This window comes from Amblyraja radiata, chromosome 2 (assembly GCF_010909765.2).
Source record: "Amblyraja radiata isolate CabotCenter1 chromosome 2, sAmbRad1.1.pri, whole genome shotgun sequence".
In the NCBI taxonomy this organism is placed as follows: domain Eukaryota; kingdom Metazoa; phylum Chordata; class Chondrichthyes; order Rajiformes; family Rajidae; genus Amblyraja; species Amblyraja radiata.
In genome coordinates this window covers 109214558-109239486 of record NC_045957.1, presented here as the reverse complement: position 1 = coordinate 109239486, position 24929 = coordinate 109214558, and the positions used below count along the sequence as shown (strand labels likewise).

The 24929-nt window shown below is 42.8% G+C and overlaps 1 protein-coding gene across 1 annotated transcript in view; it reads right to left on the bottom strand.

The window, feature by feature from the left end:
• Positions 1–24929, bottom strand: part of osbpl10 (oxysterol binding protein like 10) — a 220943-nt gene that overhangs the window by 143806 nt on the left and 52208 nt on the right. The window contains exons 2-3 of the mRNA XM_033013285.1: positions 22252–22427; positions 9251–9327 (exon numbers count right to left, since the gene is read on the bottom strand). Coding sequence (XP_032869176.1) covers positions 9251–9327; positions 22252–22427 — 253 coding nt within the window. The remainder of the gene's footprint in view (positions 1–9250; positions 9328–22251; positions 22428–24929) is intronic.

The following is a 24929-nucleotide window of genomic DNA, read 5'->3' as shown; positions in this document are numbered from 1 at the left end:
CAAAAGGACCCTTTCACTCCTACTCTTTGCTTCCGGTCTGCCAACCAATTTTCTATCAACACCCTACCCCCCAATACCATGTGCTCTAATTTTAGTCACCAGTCTCCCGTGCGGGACCTTATCAAAGGCTTTCTGAAAGTCCAGATACACTACATCCACTGGCCACCCCTTCATCCATTTTACTTGTCACATCCTCAAAAATCCAGAAGATTAGTCAAGCATGATTTCCCTTTCATAAATCCATGTTGACTTGGACTCAGCCTTTTACTGCAATCCAATGCCCCATTATTACTTCTTTAATAATTGACTCCAGCATCTTTCCCACCACCGAAGTCAGGCAAACTGGTCTGTAATCCCCGTTTTCTCTCTCGCTCCTTCTTGAAAAGTGGGATAAACATTAGCTATCCTCCAAATCAACAGGAACTGATCCTGAATCTATTGAACATTGGAAATGATCACCAATGCATCCTCTATTTCTAGAGCCACCTCCCTGAGGACCCTGGGATGCAGACCATCAGTCCAGGGGCTTTATCATCCTTCAGTCCCATTAGCCTACCAATACTATTTCTCGCCTAATGATTCCTTCCACTTGATATAAATAAATGGTTTGGAGCAATTGATGTTGCAAATAATATGGGTCCAGAGAATTTCTTGACTGGAGACTTGTGTATTCTAGCCAAAGTGCAGGCTATGACTTTATTCCTTTAATTGCAGGAGCTGAAGGGTGATCTTATAGAATGGTTAAATCATGAGGGAATAAATAGGGTAAATGCACAGTCTTTTACCAGAGTAGGGGAATCAAGAAACCATAAGTTTAAGGTGAGAGGGAATAATTTAATAGGAACGCATTAATAATAACCCTAAATAGGGCAACTTTTTACCTCTCATATTCATACAAAAATTAATTGACCAGGGAGTGCTCATATCAGAATCAGAATTTATTTGCCAAGTATGTTTTGCAACATACGAGGAATATAACCCTGTTTCACTTAAAACTTTGCCTCTGAAATTCATCCATGGTTAATTTGTCAGGTAGCAATATATGCAGAGCAAGAAAATTCCAAACTTGTGCATGCCAGCACTTGTGCTGTAGTTCTGATGAACAGAATTAGGTTTACATAAATAATATTCAATGGACATCTCAGAGGGTTGTGGGTATATGAAATGAGCTGCCAAAGGAGGCAGTTGAGACAAGCACTATAACAGCATTTTAAAACACTTGGATAGATACATGGATAGAAAGGTTTAGAAGGATTAGAGCAAACGTAGACAAACGGACTAGATAAGATGAGGCAGCTTAGTCAGCATGGACGAGTTGGGCCAAAAGGCCTGTTGCCATGCTGTATGACTTCATGACTATGACAACATTCATATGAAATAGATACAGAATAGAATTAGAATCTTGATACAGGAATATTATTTTTTTAAATTATTTTTTCACATAGGTATCAAGCTCTGTCTCTACAAGAACACAAGCCAAAATTTCTAAAACAAACTCTTGTACTACTCATATGCAACATTAAAGTAAAACCCCAAAAGTTTAGGAAATCATGAGGTTTACAAGCCAGAAACTAATTCATGGTAACTATGCCAGTCAAAAGTACCGAGAATGATAGTATTAATTGAACCGAGATGTTAGTAATAAATTGCATCAGAATATAAATAAGATGGTGGGAATAGATAGATATGTGAGAGATGTTCTAAAGGCCAAAACAGGAGCAGAGGCACCAGGTTCATGAGTACACAAGTCACTTAAAGTGGCAAATAAGACAATTGCAATTCTAAACTTTATCAATAGAAACAGGAAGGTTATGCTGAAACCTATATAAAATACGTCCACCCTCACTTGATACATTGTGTTTATTGTGGTTGCCACGTTAGGAGGAGAATTTAATGGCATCAGAGAGAATCCAGTAAAGATTTATGAGAATGGCTTCCTTGACAATTCATACAATGGCGTCCCTTATTCCTGTACCCGTGTTTCTAATTAGTGGCTGTGACCGTTTCCTCTTTAAAGGCGGCTGAGAGAAGAGCTAACAGAATTATATAAAATTTTGATGGGTGGATCGTGGATAGTGGGAACAGGGTTTGAATTCGTGGGACATTGGCATCAGCATGAGGAAGGAGAGAGCTATTCCGATGGGACGGACTGCACTTGAACCCTGCTGGGACTAGGGTCCTGGCAAACAGCATAACTTGGGTCATAAAAGGGCATTAAACTAAATAGAGTTTTTGCGTGAGTGTGGTGGGGGGGGCGGGTTCAACAAACTGGAAATTGGATGAAGGTAAGAGGAATGAGAATGTAGGAGAGGTTACTGAAGTCTCCAGAAGTTTAAGAAGGGATAAGAGTCTACGATCAGGCAAATTGGGCAACAATGCGAGAAGAGGTGAACTAAAGGTGTTATATTTGAATGCTGGCAGTTTATGGAACAAAGCGGATGAGCAGTTAGAAATGGTAGGTATGACATTGTAGGCATCATGCAGACGCGGCCGAAAGAGGATTGGAGCTGGGAGTTGAGTATCCAAGGTCTCAAAAAGACAGACAGGTTCGCAGGGGGGGTGGGGTAGCTGTGCTGGAAAGGAATGAAAGTCAGTCCACAGCTAGGGTGACATCAAATCAGAAGATGTAGAATCCTTGTGGTGGAACTAAGAAACTGCAAGGGTAAAAAAAAAACCCTGATGTTTAGTTTACTTATTGTCACGAGCACCGAGATACAGTGAAAAGTTTTTTACATGCTAACGTGTCAGCAGAAAGACAAAACATGATTACAATCGAGCCATTCACAGTGTACAGGCACATGATAAAGGGAATAACGCAAATAACATTTAGTGCAAGATAAAGCCAGTAAAGTCCAATCAAAGATACCCGAGGGACTCCAATGAGGTAGACAGTAGTTCAGGACTGATGGGAGTTACATAAATGCCTCAGAACAGTAGCCAGGATGTAGGGTACAAATTACATCAGGTGATACATGCTTTTCTTGCATGCCGATTGTAACAGTGATCATGGGGTTTCAATATGCAGGTGGTCTGGGAAATCAGATTGGTACTGGATCTCAAGAAGGAAATTGTAGAGTGTGTAGATCAGTGCATGCTCCTTTAACATAGTGACCTCACCACTACTAACCACTCCCCATTGTCTCTTGTATAATTGTAGCTTCCCCACCTCCAGCTCGCTCTCTAGCTCGTGATGACCACGGACAGCTAGGGCATAGTGTGTGTAGTGCCTATAATAAAGTTATGTAGTAAAAGACTTTGTGTGTCAAGTAAGTCCTTTTACATGGTGTCAGCGCGGTAGACTTGCGTCTCTTTTCATCGGCTTTATTTTTTTATTTGTTTATCCCAGTTGTGTCCCCCACCTCAACATTTTACTACTATTCCAACTCGTGTCGTCGTCCCGACACGCTCGTTTTTGACGCGGACATCGTGCACCGCTGGACTGTCTTCCAGCGCGACTACGAACACTATATCGCGATCGCTCATCCTGGTGCCACTCCTGCGGTACAGGCTCACCTACTCCTCAACCTGGCTGGTCCGGAGGCAATGGAACATTATGCATCGTTCGAGTTCGCCACTTCCGGAAGACCGCAACGACCCGGTATGTCTCATAGCCAATTCACTGCCCTATGCGATATACCCACCAATAACATTATTGAGCGTTTTAAGTTCTTCACAAGGCGTCAGACTCCCGGTGAGCACATTGACGCTTTAATTGCCTCTTTGCGACATATGGCTCGGCGGTGCCGCCTTGAAGCGATAACACCGGACGAAATGATCAGGGACGTCCGTGGTCAACGGTCTCTCTAAACTCTAAGCTGCGTGACGAGCTCCTGATGAAGCCTGATCTAACGCTAAGGGATGCCATGCATGCCGCTCGCATGGCCTCTGCTGTTGGCTCCGTATCTCAAACCGGTGTCCCAGGACATCAATTCACCGGTACTGCTGGGCCGCCGGCGGATCAATAGCCCGCCACGCCGGTTTCACCGCCTCTGCACCCGCTAAGGTCACCCCTCGTCGCTGCCCAAATTGCAATTTCTCTTCCCAACCAGTTCAACGTTTGCCCAGCGCAGGGTAAAACTTGTCATTCCTGCGGTAAGCTGAACCACTTTTCTGCAGCTTGTCGATCGCTCAGATCGAAAAGGAGCTCCTTGCCGTGGTGTTCGCATGCTCCAAATTCAGGACTACATTCTGGGCAACTCCTTCACCATTGAAACTGACCACCAGCCGCTGGTCTCTATCTTGAACAAGCCTATCCACGCGGCCTCTTCACGTTTGCAGCGAATGATGCTGCAGCTCCAACGTTTCACATTCGAAATTGTGTACCGCAAGGGCAAGGAAATGTTCGTGGCCGACACATTGTCCCGTGCGCCGCTCCCTTCCGTTGCCCGCCATCCATACGAATCGTCTGACCTGATGGTACTGAACGTTAACATTGTCCCCTCTTGGCAGATGCAGTCCCTGGTCAAACACACTGCCGCTGATCCTGCCCTGCAACAGCTTGAGGGCGTCATCCGCCGTGGCTGGCCTGACCGCCGCTCTTCCCTACCGGCTGGTGCCGTGCCCTACTTCCTGGTTCGGGACGAATTGGTGCTAGCACAACGGCGTGGTGAAGGGTCACAAGGTCGTGGTGCCGGCCGCGCTGCGGGATCATTACTTTCAAAACCGCCCACAACAGGCCACCCCCCGGGGTGGAGGCCACTTTGTCCCAGGCCCAAGCCCAGTTTACTGGCCTGGCATGGTTCAGGACATCCGGGACAGGGTCTCCGCCTGTGCTGCCTGCAACAGTCTCCTGCCTCATCAACAGCGCCAACCCTCTCATGCAGCAACCGGCTCCCGAGTTGCCGTGGATGGCTGTCACCACTGACATATTCGAATGGCGTGGCAAACACTTCCTGGTCCTGGTGGACTCCTACTCCAGCTGGTTCGAGGTGGACCCGCTGCCGTCCCTCACGTCTGCTGCCGTCATCGGGAAGCTTCGCCGCCACCTTTTCGACCTTTGGTTCCCCGGTGACTCTCCAATCCGACAACGGCAGCCAGTTTTACCAGCGCGGAGTTCGGCGCCTTCGCCACCCGATGGAACATTCGCCACATCACCAGCAGCCCCGAGTACCCGCAAAGCAATGGCCTTGGAGCTGCTGGAACATTGTCGGCTTGCTCATTCGGACTTCTACCTTGCCCTCCTCACCTCCGCAACATTTCCCGGGACCCCGCACTCGGTTCGCCTGCCCAGCGCCTCATGTCCCGCACCACTCGACCCCCTCTCCCGGTCTCTCAGCAATCCCTAAAGCCCGCGGTCCGCAGCCCTGCCGCTGTCAAGGAGCGCATCATCGAGAAGCAGGTCATCCAGAAGCGCTCCTTTGACAATCATCCCGTCTCCTTCCCCGTCTGTTCCCAGGCCAGGTTGTCCGGATGAAGTCCACCTCCGGTCATCACCGGCTGGCCGTTGTCGTTGGCAATGCTGACTCTCCCCGGTCATACCTGGTTGACTACGAGGGCACCGTGTACCGTCGGAAACGCCAGCACCTGCTGCTGGTCAACGAGCCTGCTCCGCCTCCCGCAGACCCGTTTTCGCCGCCTGTCACTTCCTCGCTGCCTGAAACTCCTCCTGCCCCTGTCACTCCTCGCATGCCCCGAACACTGCCCTCTCAGCTCTCTGTGCCACACAGCCGCCAGCCTCCTTCTCCTGCCTCACCTGCAGGCGTACCTGTTTCACCCCACCGTTCTCCTCCTTCCCCTGGGCGGTCTTCACCCGGATCTCCCGTCTCTGTTCTTGCCCCCGTCCCTGAAGCTCCGGCGGTTGGAGGGGAAGGTGGGTTGCGCACCCGCTCTGGGCGGTTGGTCAAGCCGCCTGTCCGGTACGGAGTGTGCGAGTAGTCTGTATCATGATATATTCTAACTGTTCACTGCCCATGGTCTGATTCTAGCGTATGAGCCGTGGTCGCTTTTGTTTCCAAGAGGAAGGATGTAGATCAGTGCATGCCCCTTTAACATAGTGACCTCACCACTACTAACTACTCCCATTGTCTCTTGTATAATTGTAGCTTCCCCACCTCCAGCTCGCTCTCTAGCTCCAGTGATGACCACGGACAGCTAGGGCATAGTGTGTGTAGTGCATATAATAAAGACATGTAGTAAAATACTTTGTGTGTCCAGTAAGTCCTTTTACAGAGTGCCTATGAGATGGCTTCTTAGAGCAGTTTGTGGCTGAGCCTACTAGGAGAAAGGCAATTCTAGATTTGGTTAGGGATCTTAATTGGTAGTGACCATAATATGATAAAATTCAACCTGTAGTTTGAGGGAGAGAAGATGAAATTAGGTGTGTCAGTGTTACTGTTGAGTAAAGGTAACAACAGATGCATGAGGGAGGAGCTGGCTAATGTTGGCTGGAAAGCGACCTTAGGTGGAATGACAGAAAAGCAGCAACGACAGAAGTTTCTGGGAGTAATTCAGAAGACGCAGGATATTTTCAACCCAAAGAGGAAGGAAGACTCAATGGGGAGAATGAGGTGACTGTAGACAGTGACAACTAAAAGTGAATTATACAATATTGCAAAGATTAGTGGGAGACTAGAGGATTGGGAAGCTTTAAAAAACAGAAGGTAACTAAACAGGCAATACAGGGAGAAATGTGAAATATGAAGGTAAGCCAGCCAATAATATAAAAGAGGATAGCAAAAGTTGCTTCAGATATATAAAAAAAGTAAGACAGAGACAAGAGTGGTCTTTGGACCTCTGGGAAAGTAGTAATGGGAAATAAAGATGCCAGATGAATTGAAAAAGATTACACAAGCAATGTGCCTGAAATTCAAGCGAGTCAATGGTCATAAGTTAGAGGAGCTGTTACTACTAAGGAGAAGGTGCTTGGGAAGCTAAAAGAAGAGGTACATGGAATACAACGTAGCAAGGTGTGCAATCATGCACTCTGATAGTAGGAATAAAAGTGTAGGCTATTTCTAAATGGGAAGAGGATTCAGAAATCAGGTGCAAAAGGACTTGGGAATGCTGGTACAAGATAAATATTAACTTTTATCTCTTCCCATGTTCCATATCAAGACAATAGACAATAGGTGCCTGGAGTAGGCCATTCGGCCCTTCGTTCCAGCACCACCATTCAATATGATCATGGCTGATCATCCATAATCAGTACCCCGTTCCTGCCTTCTCCCCATGTCCCCTGACTCCGCTATCTTTAAGAGCTCTAACTCTCTCTTGAAAGTATCCAGAGAATTGGCCTCCACTGCCTTCCGAGGTAGAGAATTCCACAGATTCACAACCCTGTGTGTGAAAATGTTTTTCTTCATCTCCGTTCGAAATGGCTAAATCTAAAACTCTCTTAAATGCCAGTATCGTATCTGCCTCCAACACATATTTATATTTGAAAGCAAGTGCTACACCCAAATTGCAGATCTAAAAAATGAAACAGAAAACTTTCAAAATGAAAACAGAAATTATTTAGTAAATCTAGTGAGCATAGTCATTGGTAAATACTTAAAATGTAAACTATAGAGGACTTAAATGTTACTTTTAAGAGTTATAAACCAAACTCATTAGTAACTATACTAAAAGTTCAGTAAGTTTCAGACCATAATTCTGGCTTCAATTTTGGATTATTCATAAAAATCCACTAAATCATTCCAATGATTGTCAACCTTTTGAATTTTTTAATTAATTCCCCAAATTGTGGGTATCACTGGTCAGGCATGTATTGCCCATTCTAACTTACGCGGGAGATTGTAGTGGGTTCCCGCCTTCCTGAACCTCTGGTATTCGTAATAACAGCTTACAGTGCCCTCCATAATGTTTGGGACAAAGACCCATCATTATTTATTTGCCTCTGTCCTCCACAATTTGAGATTTGTAATAGAAAAAAACCACATATGGTTAAAGTGCACATTGTCAGATTTTATTAAAGGGTATTTTTATACATTTTGGTTTCATCATGTAAAAATTTACAGTTGTGTTTATACATAGCCCCCCCATTTCAGGGCACCATAATGTTTGGGACACATGGCTTCACAGGTGTTTGTAATTGCTCAGGTGTGTTTAATTGCCTCCTTAATGCAGGTGTAAGAGAGCTCTCAGTACCTATTCTTTCCTCCAGACTTTGCATCACCTTTGGAAACTTTTATTGTTGTTTTTCAACATGAGGACCAAAATTGTTCCAATGAAAGTCAAAGAAGCCATCATGAGACTGAGAAACAAGAATAAAACTGTTAGAGACATCGGCCAAACCTTAGGCTTACCAAAATCAACTGTTTGGAACATAATTAAGAAGAAAGAGATCACTGGTGAGCTTACTAATCGCAAATGATACGAAGATTTACTTATATAAGAGCGATGGCAAGAGCAAAGTATGGAGGAGAGAAGGAACTGCCCAAGATCCAAAGCATACCACCTCATTTGTGAAACACGGTGGTACAACTGCTGATGGTAGTAGCATAATGAATTCTGAAGTGTACAGACACATCCTATCTGCTCAAGTTAAAAAAAATGCCTCAAAGCTCATTGGTCAACGGTTCATTCTACAGCAAGACAATGATCCCAAACATACCGCTAAAGCAACAAAGGAGTTTTTCAAAGCTAAAAAATGGTCAATTCTTGAGTGCCAAGTCAATCACCCGATCTGAACCCAATTGAGCATGCCCTTTATATGCTGAAGAGAAAACTGAAGAGGACTAGCCCCTAAAACAAGCATAAGCTAAAGATGGCTGCATACAGGCCTGGTAGAGCATCACCAGAGAAGACACCTAGCAACTGGTGTTGTCCATGAATCTCAGACTTCCAGCAGTCATTGCATGCAAAGGATATGCAACAAAATATTAAACATGACTACTTTCATTTAAACGACAATGCTATGCCCCAACCAAAATGCATAAAAACACCCTTTATTAAAATCTAACAATGTGCACTTTAACCACATGTGATTTTTTTTCTATTACAAGTCTGAAATTGTGGGGTACAGAGGTAAATAATTAAATGATGGGCCTTTGTCCCAAACATTATGGAGGGCACTGTATATAGATTAATTTAATCAACTAAATTTAAAGTTCTAAGCTGCTGTGGTAGACTCTCACTGCACGTCATCAATTCAAACCTTTGGATTACTAGTCCAGTAATGTAACCACTTTACAACTGTTCCTTTAATAATTCATCTAAACAGAAATAATGTAGCTTTAAATATTAATATGTGTACTTTCGTTCATGTCAAGGCGAGGTATAGCATTTTGGTACTTAAGCAGTAACCCTTTACCTTGGCATTACTGTCTGTGTGCTTGGCAGAAGCCTGAAGCTGGTTCACCCAGTAGAATCTCTCTTTGGAATCCCCCGCTGCAGTGCAGAAAGTAGACATAATTTAAAAAATGACGCTTCGTTTTTTTTTTAAAAAACCACAATTTTATAGAATGGCAGAATGAAAGCAATATAGGACAGTTCTGTCTTAATACTTATTAAATATCTGTAGCACGTTAAACAAGTAAACTAACTGTGATTAAACAATGCAAACAAATATCAGTCTGAAGAAGGGCCTCAACCTGAAACATCACTCATTCCTTCTCTCCAGAGATGCTGCCTGTCCCGCTGAGTTACTCCAGCATTTTGTGTCTACCTTCAAACAAATATAAAGTTAGATTTGATAAATCAAAAACAATATCTTTCTACAATTGGGCAGATCCAGATTTCAAATATAAAAATATGAAAAACACAAGGAATCAATTGGTTCAATAGATTTAATTATATCCCTCAACTCCAAGCATATGTTAATTTCCCAACATCGGTACCATTCTCATTGTATTAAATCTCACTTTGTCCTTCATAATTAATGCATCCTTTTTTCAATAATGGAATCAATATTCTTGCACTTAATGTACTCTTTCTAAAGCAAGTATATCTTGTAAATTGATGGCCAAAGCTAACTGCATTTCTGCGCGACCATAACAGTATCTCAAAGCTTCAGCATACCTACGAAAGACTTGCAAAACCAGAAATGACAAATACCAGAAGAATACTTAAAGCATTTACACAGCTCATCTTTCTAGGATTTCACTGACTTTCTTGATTGAAATTGATCATCAAAATAGTCATTTGATTATAAGCTAGAAAGGGTGCAAAGAAGATAGTTCTTGGACCCAAGGGTCTGAGCAAAAAAGGGAGAGGTTGAGCTTGCTAGGATTTTATTACTTAGAGCGCAGGAGGATAAGGGGTGATCTTACAGAGGTGTATAAGATCATGGGGGGAATAGATAGGGTAAATGCACAGAGTCTTTAGCCAAAGTAGGGCAATCAAAAATAGGTTTAAGGTAAAGGGGGAAAGTTTTAATGGGAACTTAAGGGGCAACTTCTTTACAGAATGGGTAGTCGGTATACGGTACGAGCTGGCAGAGGAGAGAGTTGAGGCAGGTACTATCACAACATTAAAAAAAACATTTGGACAGGTACATGGATAGGATAGTTTTAGGATATGGGCCAAACACAGGCAGGTGGGAATATGTATAGAAGGGATATGTTGGTTGGTGTGGGCAAGTTGAGCAGAAAGGCCTGTTTAGCATGTATGACTATGATTACTGCCATGTTGTCCATTATTTGTACCAAACAGGACTTGCAGCCATATATTGGCTTCATATTGTTGTCTGGTTATATTAATTAAGGAATAAACTTAGGGGGCGCCGGAGGAGGGAGCTGGCAGCCCTGCCGGCAGTCTGTTCGTTTTTTTCATCCTTTTTGTTATTTTTAGCATTTGTTTAAAGTTTGTTTTAATGTTCTTCTGTTTGTTTCATGTGGGGGGAGGGGGAGGGGGAGGGGGAGGGACTTTTTTTTTAGGTTCTTACCTTCCCGGAGATGTGATCAAGTTTCGGATCACATTCTCCGGGCTCTGCGGCCTACCATCGCTGGAGCTGGAAGCCGCCTCGGACTGTCGTGAGCCCCACCGCGGGGCGCGGACCTAACATCGGAGCGGATCCCTTGCCTGGGATCACTCCCACCGCAGCCTGCGGACTTACCATCAAGGGCTCGCAGTCTCGGGAGAGGCTAGTCGGGAGCTCCAATGCCGCAGAAGGATCGTCCAGCCCCGACGAGAGGTTTGATCGCCCGGCACGCGGGAGTTGACTTCCCCCCGATGCCGGAGCTGAATGCCTCGACGCGGAGGGCCCGAACGCCGCCGGCTACTGGAGTCAAGACCGTCCCGTCAACGGGGGCTCGAGGCCCCCGACCAAGGAAGAACAACAAGGGAAGGACTTGGAACTTTATTTTTGCCTTCCATCACAGTTAGGAATGTGTAGGAGTCACTGTGATGGATGTTTATGTTAAAATATGTTTTCTGAGTCTGTTGCTTTTTTAAATTGTATGACTGACCTGGCCAGTGAATTTCACTACACCAATTGGTGTATGTGACAATAAATGAACTTATGAACTTATGAATGTACCATCCTATCAAGTCAATTTTTTAATTTACTATGTTAATAAATGTAAATTTATATTTATCAAATGTTTATATCGAATACTTTTTAATTTGTTATGTATTAGTCAGAATAAGGTTTAGCTTGCCATTCATTGCACATTCAAGTCAAATCTTTTCCTAGACAGCCCAGATGTTTTTGTAAAATCTGCAGACTAATCTTCCTAAAGTACTTCATAATCTATTTCTACTGAAGCATACGGGATAAACAAATCTTAGCTCATGAAGCATTACTAGGCATTGCGTGTTGCATCTTTGCCTCAATTTAATTCAATCTCAATTAATGAGAAAAGATTAATCACTGAATACCAAATTAGCTTTTAGTGCTAAAGGAATCATGGAAAAAGCAGGAATGGGGTACTGATTTTAGATGATCAGCCATGAGCCGAGCTGGCTATATGGGTCGAATGGCCTACTCCTGCACCTATTTTTCTTTCTAAATCAAAAGATGGTTTTAAAAATGTTTTCAAAAACGTGCTGCGTAAACTATATATAATTAATTATAACGTAGAACACTTTACACGAGTCTGTCTTCACGAATTCATGGAATCATAGAAAATTTAGAACAAAGAGGTCATTTAGGAATTTTAGATCATAATGATCATATTAGTAGAAAATAAGAGTCTAATGCCACCTTCCAGCATTAGGTCTGTGGCCCTGAAGGTTTCAGCTTTCCAACTGCACATCAGCTACATTTTAAATGCAATAAGATTTTCTACCTAACCATTCAAAACAAGAACCGTAACTTTCAACACATCTTCACCCTGGTACACACCTGCACTTCGTAAGCTGAAACAGACTGGTCGCCGACTTGAACGACTCACGAAGAAATCATCTCTCACAGTCCACCATGAAGCTTACAAACTCCACCTCACTGACTACAAAGATGCCCTCATTGCTGCAAAATCTGCCTACCTCTCCTCCATATTCACCGACCCCTGCCTAAACCACAGAATCCTCTTCTCCACAGTGAGCAACCTCCTCAAGCCTCGAGCCAACACTCTCCCTACCTCTTCTCCGGATCTCTGCAACTCATTCCTCCACTTTTTCGCTGATAAAATCAGCACCATCTATCAATCTTTATCCCCTGTACCCGACTCCCTAGCATCTACTCCACCACCTACCAAGGCCCCTCCTTTCAACAACTCCACTGACCTCCTTACCCCTCCTCCACACTGCTTCCTCTCCCAGTTTGACCTGGTCACCCCTACTGAAATCTCCAAACTCATCAGCTCTTCCAAACCCACTACCTGCTCCCTCGACCCTCTCCCCACTCCCCTGATGAAGTCCTGCCTCCCCGTTCTCTGCCCCTACCTCACTAATCTCTTCAACTCCCCAAGGAATTGTCCCCTCCGCTTTCAAAACTGCTGCTGTCACACCAATCTTAAAAAAACCTGGTCTTGATCCCTCCTCTCTCATTAACTACCGCCCAATCTCAAACCTCCCCTATCTTTCAAAAACCCTGGAGCGTATCATTGCGTCACAACTTCATTCCCACCTCCTTGCGTATAACCTATTTGAACCCCTCCAATCTGGCTTTCGCCCCCTCCATAGCACAGAAACTGCTCTCCTCAAAGTCCTCAACGACCTCCTCACCTCTGCTGACACTGGTTCCCTCAACATCCTCATCCTCCTCGACCTGAGCGCAGCCTTCGATACAGTGAACCATAACATCCTGCTCACCAAACTCAAAGACCTCGGCATTGAAGGTTCTGCACTCAGCTGGCTCCGTTCCTACCTTTCCAACAGATCCCACTTCATCTCTCTCCATAACCACACCTCTGCTACAGCCACAGTCACTCAAGGCGTTCCCCAAGGCTCCGTACTCGGCCCCCTCCTCTTCATCATCTACATCCTCCCCCTTGGTCAGATACTCCGCCACTTCAACCTGGACTTCTACTGTTACGCCGATGACACCCAGATCTATCTCGGCACCAAATCCCCCCACAACCCCCCCCTCTCCCATATCAACTCCTGTTTGTCAGCTATAAAAACCTGGATGCAACATAACTTCCTCAAACTCAACAGCGATAAAACAGAATTCCTCCTCATAGGCTCCAAATCCACACTCAGCAAAATCAATAACCCCACTCTCACCATCGACGGCACCACTGTCTCCCCATCTCCCCAGGCCCGCAACCTTGGCGTGATCTTTGATTCCACCCTCTCCCTTGAGCCTCACATCCGCCATGTCATTAAAACCTCCTTCTTTCACCTCCGCAACATCGCCAAAATCAGACCCTCTCTCACACCTCCCGCTGCTGAAAGACTCATCCATGCCTTCATCTCCTCCCGACTGGACTACTGCAACTCACTTCTCCTTGGCATCAGCTCCACCTACATCAACCGACTCCAACTGGTCCAGAACGCAGCCGCCCGACTCATCACTCACACCAAATCCTGGCATCACATCACTCCAGTCCTCAAACAACTTCACTGGCTTCCCATCTCCCACCGGATCACCTACAAAATCCTGGTCCTCACCTACAAAACCCTCCACCATCTGCCCCCCCCCCCCCCATATCTCACTGACCTCCTCTCCCCCTACCAACCCTCACGGTCCCTCAGATCCACATCAGCCGGTCTCCTCTCCATCCACAAGTCCAACCTCTGCAGTTTTGGGGACAGAGCCTTCTCCAGGGCAGCTCCCAGGCTCTGGAACTCCCTCCCCCAACTGATCCGCAAATCCATGTCCCTCACCATCTTCCAGTCCCGCCTCAAGACCCATCTCTTCACCTCTGCCTATCCTTAGCCCCACGTCCCCCTCCCTTTTTATCTGTGCTTGAATTGCCTCATATTGTGTTTTGAATTGAATTCTGTCTTTAATTTGTGTACTAGTCATGTCTCTACTATTTATTTCATTCCGCTTACATGTTTTTCCTCTACTTGCTAAATTTTTGTAAGGTGTCCTTGAGACTCTTGAAAGGGGCCCATAAATAAAATTTATTATTATTATTATTATTCAAAACTATGTTCTTTCGAATGCATGTCTGTGACCAGTCATGCACCACAAGGATCAATGCTAGCATTTTTGGTGTTGCAACTAACAATAGAAGGTCTGATTAATAAGTTTGCAGCTAATACAAAATATGGTGTTGCAGATAGCAAGGAAAGTTGTCTACGTCCACACAGGAGTTGGGCAGAGCAATTTTGTATGCTTTAACTAATATCAGCTTTCAGTGACACAAAAATATCATCACCCTTTATTTCTTTCAAGTGGGCCAGTTTTGGCTATTTGCCCCTTTCATAAGTACCATTTGTTTTCATTAATTTTTGAAATTCAGTCTGTCATATGGGATCTTTACAAAAGTCTTGCTGAAATCCATATAGACTATGACGTACTGTTCTCATCCTACCACCTCAAAAGATTCAACCAAGTTAATCAGAAACAGCCATTCCATAACAAATCGACACCATCTTTAATGAACCCGTGGCTTTCACATGAGAATTATACCATGTTTCACCACAGATTATAATAATTTAGTTCAATAATGCTTTATTTGTCACACATGCAACTGCACCATTATTCAAAATCCAAAGTCCCAAAATGTGCCTGCAATTAAAATGCAACTATTCATTTCTTCCTTTTTACGGTAATTGTACAACGTTTAGAATGTTTACAAAACTCAAAAATAAGTCTCAGCTTTTTTGATTTCCTCTCCTATCTCCATTGACAGACTGGATTTTTTTTAATGGAGATTTGTTTTAATGAAAAAGATGCTAAACCTCTTAATTCCTCGCTTACTTAGGTTATCCCACCAAAGTTTTGCACTCCTCGCATAGCTATAATGTTGGCAGAATATATCCAAAGACCCTTACTCACATCCACTGTATCTGTACATTGAACATATTTTTGTTTTCCAACAGATCTAATCCTCTTTTTAGATATGGAATTATAAAACATATTTGAAGCTACACCATATAAGAATATAAGACGACTCACTTAAATTCTTATAATTCTGCTTGCAATGGAGAAGCTTCTTGCATCACGAGTCCAAAGCCAGTATTGTAAAAAATATTGGCACTCAGCACAAGCATTCATCGGCCCAATACTAGTTGAATTAGCTTTTTATATGTTAATATGCATCTAATCTAAGTTTTGAAATACTTGTTGGAATTTAAAACTACCAGTTCAATCAGAGACTCATTTGAAAAAATAAGCTAAGAAAATCATTTTGGCTATCATTATACTAATTAGCGATGGTATTAAGGATAGTCTCAGTGGTAACTAAATGATGGCTCAGAGGAAACAAAGAGATCACATCAGCTCAAATAGGATAAGAATCTAATCGCAGATAGAGTCAGAGAGTCATAGAATTATACAGTGTGGAGATAGGCCCTTCGGCCCAACTTGCCACACCAGCCAACATGTCCCAGCTACACTAGTCCCACTGCCTGCATTTGGTCCATATCCCTCCAAACTTGTCCTATCCATGTACCTGTCTAACTGCTTCTTAAACGTTGGGATAGTCCCAGCCTCAACTATCTCCTCTGGCAGCTTGTTCCATACACCCACCACCCTTTGTGAGAAAAGGTTACCCCTCAGATTTTTACTAAATCTTTTCCCCTTCACCTTAAACCTATTTCCTCTGGTACTTGATTCACCTACTCTGGGCGAGGGATGCTGTGCATCTACCCAATCTATTCCTTTCATGATTTTACAGAACTCTATAAGATCACCCCTCAACCTACTGCGCTCCAGGGAATACAGTCCCAGCCTACTCAACCTCGCCCTACAGTTCAGACCCTCTGGTGGTGGCGACATCTTCGTAAATCTACTTAGTACCCGTTCCAGCTTGACAACATCCTATAACATGGTGCCCAGAACTGGGCACAATATTCTAAATGCAGTCTCACCAATGTCTTAAACAACTGCAACATGACATTCGAACTTCAATACTCATGACTGATGAAGGCCAATGTACCAAAAGCCTTTTTGACCACCTTATCTATCTGCGACTCGACCTTCAAGGAACCATGCACCTGTAATCCTAGATCCCTCTGCTCTACAACACTCCCCAGAACCCTACCATTCACTGTGTAGGTCCTGCCCACGTTAGACTTCCCAAAATGCAACACTTCACATTTAGTTGTATTAAATTCCATCAACCATTCCTCACCCCACCTGGCCAATTGATCAAGATCCCGCTTCAATTTCTCACATCTTCACTATCTGTAAAACCACCCACTTTTGCATCTTCTGCAAATTTGCTAATCTTGCCCTGTATGTTCTCATCCAAATCATTGATGTAGATGACAAACAATAACGGGCCCAGCACCGAACCCTGAGGCACACCACTAGTCACAGACCTCCAGACCGAGAAACAACCTTCCACCATCACCCTCTGCTTCCTTCCATGAAGCCAATTTTCTATCCATTCAGCTATCTCTCCTTAGATCCCATGTAATCTAACCTTCCAGAGCAGCCTACCATGTGGAACCTTGTCGAATGCCTTACTGAAATCCACGCATACATCTACAGCTCTGCCCTCATCGATCTTTTGGATCACGTCTTCAAAAACTCAGATTTGTGAGACACGACCACCCACATACAAAACCATGCTGACTATCCCTAATCAGCCCTTGACCATCCAAATGCGTGTATATACTATCCCTCAGAATGCCCTGTAGTAACTTTCCAACTACAGATGTTAAGCTCACCGGCCTATAGTTCCCAGCATTTTCCCTGCAGCCCTTCTTGAATAGAGGCACAACATTTACCACCCTCCAGTCTTCCGGCACCTCTCCTGCTTTTAAACACCTCGTAAATTTCAACCGGCAATTTCCTCTCTAGTTTCCCACAGTGTCCTATCGGATATATCTGATCAGGCCTTGGAGATTTGTCTACCTTTATACACAATGTCAAAGATGTGCATTGTTCTAGTGAACATTTGCCAATCAGCAATCCATAATCGTTTCACTGATCTGATTTTATTTAACGAAATAAATAAAACCATAAAAATGTGGAAAATTACAATGGAAAGATTTTTCCCCCTCAGATCTTGCAAAAAGCAATTTTAGGTACAATCCATGGGTTACTACTAGCTGGCACCATGTATCTAATGACTGTATCAAATAATTGTCCAGGTAATCCTCAAGTAATTGAGGGCAGTACAGTGGCACAGCTATTAGAGACCTGCGTTCAATCCTGCCCTTGGGAGTTGCCTGTGTGAAGTTTGTACATCCTCCCTGTGATTGCATGGGTTTCCTTTGGGTGCTGCAGTTTCCTCTCATATACGAAAGACATGTCGGTTAATTGGCCACTAAATTGCTCCGTGTAGGGAGTGGATGAAAAAGTTGGATAATATTGAACTAGTGTGAATAGGTGATTGTCGTTGGGCCAAAGGGTCGGTTCCCTTGCTGTATCTCTAAACTAAATGGTCTCTGTACGAGAAAGCACTTTATTCTAATAATTCAACGACCAAGAAAAATCGCAACATTTCATCTTGTTCTTCATGACCATTTTCTTGATTCACCATCAACTCCTCAGCCAGAAAATCTAATCCTCACTCTTCAGAAGTTTGCAATGTATCAGCTTCCCATATAACTATTGATTTTAGAGAAAGAGTCTCAGGATCTCAGTCACATCTTACTTTTATACAACTTCTGATTCTGGCGTTATTCCTGATAAATGCATGCATTATGATTTTCTGTAGATTTAAAGACCTTTTTAAGATATTCAGAACTGCACACAACTCCCAACCAATAGTTTGGATAGATGCATCCTTACCTCTTTTCCACAGTGGTCTAAAGCTAGATGATTTTAACAATTTAAATTCACTCTTCTAAATTGTATTAACTTGTATTAAAAGCATCTATTCTACATACTTGTCAAGTTCTATTCATGAAGTATATAAACTGCCATCTTACGAGAAAAATTGAATCCTTTTGCCTTAGATTATAAATGTCATATATGTATTCATTCTGCTGGTTGCTTTATGTTACTCCCCAACCTCCCCCCATGAATCTTTTGCAGTTTGCAATATTTGCTCACCACATACTTTGTATCAAGCAATTCAATACATGTCTGTCCAAAGCATCTAGATATGGAGAACAAATCTGCTTCAGTACAGACTTCTACGGCATGCTACTTCCAATTCACCTCTATCCAAATTATATCTATTTGCTTTAATCTGCTTTCCTGTCCATCTATGCCACAGCATCACGTATTTCTCACCCGATTTTCTTTTTAAAAAGAGGCCTCACACAACAAATTCATTCATAGAGTCCAATGACAATCCTAATACATTCTCAATTATACTACAATGCCAAAACACTTGTTCAACCATAAGCATCAATCTTATCCTCACATAACTAATTTTGTTTCGATATTAGCAGCTGCTCTATTGTTTTTAAACAGAATGATGGTCATGAGGTAATCAAACCTCTAAATATAATTAATTAATTACAAATTATGGATTTCAATTGTTTGTCCAAAAGTAACATGAGGTGACAAATCAAGTTTTGTTATGTTACTCAAAATTATTACATTTGTTTTCATATTTCCAAAACAAATCAGACCCTGTAGCTTGAGACGCAATGAACATGGCTTTCACTTGGCAAGAGGACGATGGTAATTATTAATAATCATATTAAGTTTTTATTTGGTTAATCACCATTTTAATGGCCTTAATATTCAATTAATATATAGTTGGAGCAGTTTCCTGTGTTCTGAATGCTAATTCACAAAGAAAATCAGTCATCAGAAATGTGACGATTGACACATTCTCTCTTCTTCACTGCCTTTTTAAGTATAGAAGAGAGAATAATAATAATAATAATAATACATTTTATTTATGGGCGCCTTTCAAGAGTCTCAAGGACACCTTACAAAAATTTAGCAGATAGAGGAAAAACATGTAAGGGGAATGAAATAAATAGTAGAGACATGACTAGTACACAAAGTAAAGACAGAATTCAATACAAAACACAATATGAGGCAATTAATGCACAGATGAAAAGGGAGGGGGACGTGGGGCTAAGGATAGGCAGAGGTGAAGAGATACAGAAGAATGCCTCCACCTGTATATTAATAACAGTGCCTATCATTGACAAACTTATTTTTACATCAAAATCTGTCCATTATATACAACTGGAAACCAGGGAGACAATTTGTGACAAAAAAAGACAAAGTGCTGGAGTAACTCAGCCAGTCAGGCAGCATCCTTGGAGAACATGGATAGGTGACGTTTCAGATCGAGACCCTACTTCAGACAAATTGTGACAATTTTTTGCGGGGAAAAAGGAGAAAAGTCTCCTTTAAGTTAAAGAACAGGCAAATTAATAGCAAAGTTGGAAAAATAACTTTGTATTAAAATAAAACCTTCCAGGTTGAAACGTGTGAAAGGACCCCCAAAATAGCTGATGGTGTGGGGGAGGAATAACAGTATATACAAGTATATGCAATGACAATATGGTGCAATAAATTTCACGCCTTACTTTAAATCTATTTCATCTTTTAAGGTTTGTTGTGTGTGGGTTTCTGAAAAATCCTATTCAAATCATACTAAATATTTATCCCATCAACTCAAAAATGTCCTCACCATTGGTCATAACTAACTTAAAGAAACACAATGCATGCCAGCTTTTTATGAGCTCAAAGCACGAGAACCTTTTATTCACAACATCCGTAACCTTCCTCACACATTTCTTGCTACTGCATGGATACATTTCCCTTTCAAAAGATGATTAATTTTTCTTCTTTCCATGAATCACCATTCCTGGTCTCTAGTAAAAATATAAAGCGCTGAAGCAACTCGGTGGGTCAGACAGCATCTATGGAGGAAATAGCCAGGTGACGTTCCGAGTTGGAACACATCGAAAGTCCCAACCTGAAATGTTGACAGTCGATTTCCTCCACCGATGTTGCCTGCCCAGCGAGTTATTCCAGAACGTTGTGTTTTGCTCAAGATTTCAGTATCGGCCTTTCCTTGTATTTCCATGCCAGATGTTTAGCTGCTTTAGAGATAATTCAGTTATGGAATGCTATTATTATTTTGTTAATTTGAACTATCTGCAAACAAAAATGAAGCCAACTAATCAATTGGCAAGTTTCCATGCAAACAATCTAATTACATGAGGTAGGCCAAACTAATCACTATAAAGTAATCTTCAAATACAGTGCCCTCCATAATGTTTGGGACAAGGCGCCATCATTTATTTATTTGCCTCTGTACTCCACAATTTGAGATTTGTAATAGAAAAATTCACATGTAGTTCAAGTGCACATTGTCAGATTTTATTAAAGGGTATTTTTATACATTTTGGTTCCACCATGTTATTTATACATAGTCCCCCCCATTTCAGGGCACCATAATGTTTGGGTCACATGCAGAGCTGCAAAGTTTTCTCAGAGCATTTCAGTATTGTAATACCTGAAAATCAGTATTTTGCTGAGGAAATCAGTATTTTTACGCGGTGTCATATTGCTGGAAAAAAAATGTTTATGTGCGGTCATACCCATGTAAGAGTACAAGAATGCATAACGTGTTTATTGTGTATTTGTAATTGTTTGTTGAGTATTATATGTCAGAGCTGCTTTCTTGCATCTCTCTCCCTCTCTCTCTCTCTCTCTCTCTCTGTTGGTTGCAGCCATCGTCTGCTTCAGTAAGGGAAGCTGGTCGGTGATTGGTCGCAACGCTCCTCGGAGACTGTGTCTGATTGGCCGCCGAGTGACCAGCGCATTATGTGAATGCCCTTGGAGACAGCGGCTGATTGGACGCGAGGAGACCGATTTGTTGATTGGACGGGAATTTTAAGGGAAGCTGGTCGGTGATTGGACACAACCCCCTTAGAGACAGAGGATGATTGGCCGCCAAATAATCGGGCACAAAAAATCGACAAATAGGAAAACAAAAAAAATTGGAATTCCGGTTTAAATCGGAAGAATATCATGCCTGATTTGCAGTTCCTTCCTATTGAAGAAGATCTCTGGCCCGAAACAACTCCTAATCCATTCCCTCCACAGGTGCCGCCTAGCCCACTGAGTTCCTCCAGAGAGAGAGAGAGAGAGAGAGAGAGAGAGAGAGAGAGAAAAAAATTTAAAAAGCGAGAACAAGAGACAAGCGAGAACAAGAGACAAGATCGCAAGTCAACCCTACCGGGCCACCACCCCTCCATTGGCGAACGGCATGGCAACGAAAGGAAGTCGGCCCAATCCCGGCCGCTCCCACCTGCCCGCTGCACCTCGTTGTTACGATTATCTATGGTCGAATTTGCGTTGTTGAATATGGACTTTGTAAAAATCCGTATTTAACAACGCAAAACCATACATCCGTATTCTTATCACATTTCCATACAAATTATGGAAAATCCGTACTACTTGGCAGCTCTGCACATGGCTTCACAGGTGTGATGTCCATGAATCGCAGACTTCAAACAGTCATTGCATGCAAATGATATGCAGCAAAATACTAAACATGACTACTTTCATTTACATGACATTGCTGTGTCCAAAACATTACGGTGCCCTGAAATGGGGGGACTATGTATAAACATTGCTGTAGTTTCTACATGGTGAAAACAAAATGTATAAAAATGGCCTTTATTAAAATCTGACAATGTGCAATTTAGCCGCATGTGATTTTTTTCTATTACAAATCTCAAATTGTGGAGTACAGAGGCAAATAAATAAATGATGGGTCTTTGTCCCAAACATTGTGGAGGGCAATGTAGATTCATAATTTGTATAAAACAAATGATATAACTTCTAAATTACGCTTGCTACTTTAAAAATCTTTCAAATCATCTCAAATTGAAACCTATACAGTATTTTCCTATTAAGAAAATAATAGTTTTCAGTACCTCTGAGTTTATACAGTTCACCATTGGCAGCTTGAACTATAAACATGTGAGAAACTTCGTCACTGGGAGAGATCACTGCACCAGACAAATGTAGAACTCCTCGTGGTTTCTGACTTTTACACTGCTCGTTTACAAAGTATTGCAGTACGCCCAGCTCACAGTTCAGAACAAAATACCTGCATCACAAAAATATTTTGTGTTAACATTTACATCAGGGACTCATTTGCTAAAATCATGCAATACATTATACACCACAAAAATATTTTCCCACGTTACTCGACCGTGTATACATCCTACAGAGGCATGTAAAATATTTAAATTGTCAAAGGGTAAGAAATGCTCATAAATGAGTAAAAAGAGAGTAATTTATTCAAATAAACATTTTCTGAGAAACCACGAACTCCTAGACTGTACCACTATCTTGGGCATGGAGCCCTCCACCTCCATTAGGCTGTTGGTCGAGCATCAAAAATGTGTCTAGAAATCGATTTTCGTGACCCACGTCACAGAACTACATGAAATTTCCCACAGATTTAGATGAAATATAATTGAGAAGGATGTCATAACTCGTCAGTGCCAAAAGTTGCACATTAATTAATTAAACTAATTAGAAAATGAGATTGGGGAAATAAGCGCTATCTAGTGGCCAATGCCCATATTACACCATGGGCAGCCTATTTCTGTGTTGCAGTCCATTTAAATTATATATTATTATACCTACATATATATATATGACTTGTAAATATGACTGTAATCATATGTAATTAAGTATAATTATATTATATAAATAAAATATGATGAATATAATTGTGAGTGATTTTTAATGACACTGTCGCAGAGGTCCTGCTCCTGAACCAGCCTAATTAATGGGTGAGAGCAGTTCTTGTGGGTTCCTCCCTTTACCAAACCCCACTGACTGCCAGTGTGCAGAGTGGAGGTCACGGCCATAGTGGGACTGGGGCAGTTCCAGGCTGGGGGACAGTCCTGCAAGGCATCTTCCAGTCACTTTAATAGGAAATTTAATGAGACTGCAGCAGAGGTCCCAGGTTTTAAGGGCTCATGAGCCTGCCTAATTAAAGGGTCAGGACAAATCCTCTGGGTTCCCCAGTTTACTGAACCCCACTGACTGCCATAGTGGGGAGAATGGGGGTAACGGCCATAGTGGGACTGGGGCAGTGCCAAGCTGGGGGACAGATCTGTAAGAGACCCGTCTTATTTCTGATGTAAATGTCACATCCTGACCAAGAATCGAATGCTCTGATGTTTACTCGATGAGTATTCATTTTAAGCTACAATGAGCCTATATTTATGTTAGAGATGGTGCCTTTGCAAATGAGGGTTATTACTTTTATAGGCTGGGGGCCGAGGAGCTTTTTTGTGCAGTTTTGTGACCCAACTTACGTAACTATATGAAATTTTCACATATTGTGTAAAAAATATTATATCAATCATCCCTGAAACTTGTCAAGAACAAAACTTGCACATTTCTATTAAATTAGAGAAAAAACAGAAATTTTTCGGGTATTTTTAGTCCAATCAAAGCACGTTAGACATTGAGTCGGACGCCAGGTGGCCAATCACGCGCTTTGTTTCAGGCTAGCTAGGCAGGGATCACACAACGGCTGAGAGTACTTCCACTGATGCCTGTTTTACTGGAGATTCCGATGAAGGTTCTTTGTAGTTTTGTGGAATACATGTCGTGGAAACTTGCAGCAGGGTAATTGAATTTAGTGAGAAAATCATTAAGAAGTCTGAAGAATGTGCAGCTAAGTGGATAGATAGTGGGACGACAGATGGCACAATGGGCTAAGTGTTTGGCTGGCAACCGGAAGGTAGCTGGTTCGAATCCCGCTTGGAGTGCATACTGTCGTTGTGTCCTTGGGCAAGACACTTCACCCACCTTTGCCTGTGTGTGCCCTTGGGCAAGACACTTCACCCACCTTTGCCTGTCTGTGTGGATGTAATTATGTGAAGCACTTTGGGGTCAATGCAAGTTGACTAAAAATGTGCTATATAAATAAAGAAATTAATTAATAGAAGTGGAACAAAGCCTTGAAAGCAGTCCCTGCTGAGGTGCTGCAGTCAAACTTTGTGAATCAACTGAAACTGAAAGGTAAGGTCTAAAGTCTGAATTTATGAAAATTAATCTGTATGGACTTTAATTAATTTAATTGCACCCTTTTATAATGTGAAAAAAATCAAATTTGGAGGCAGTACATTCACTCATTCGTTCATTCATTCACTCGTTCATTCATTCAATTACCCTGCTGCAAGTTTCCACGACATGTATTCCACAGAACTACAAAGAACCTTCATCGGAATCTCCAGTAAAACAGGCATCAGTGGAAGTACTCTCAGCCATGTTGTGTGATCCTTGCCGAGCTAGCCTGAAACAAAGCGCAATGATTGGAGGAGGGAGGAGTGGGGGGGGGGGGAACTGAGGATAGAATGCAGTGATTGGAGGAGGGAGACGTGGCACAGACCTGCGCCTCATCCGCAGCCAGGATCGATCCCGGCCGGGTCTCCGGCGCTGTCCCGTCCCCACCCGAGTGCCCCCCCCACGGGTGGCCAGAGAGGTCGGGAATCAGACGCAAGCTGTGCCCCCAGGCCCACAGCCAGTGCAGAGAAGCCTCGCTAAACCCAGCTCAACTCTACCTGTCCCGCCAGGTTAACCTGCC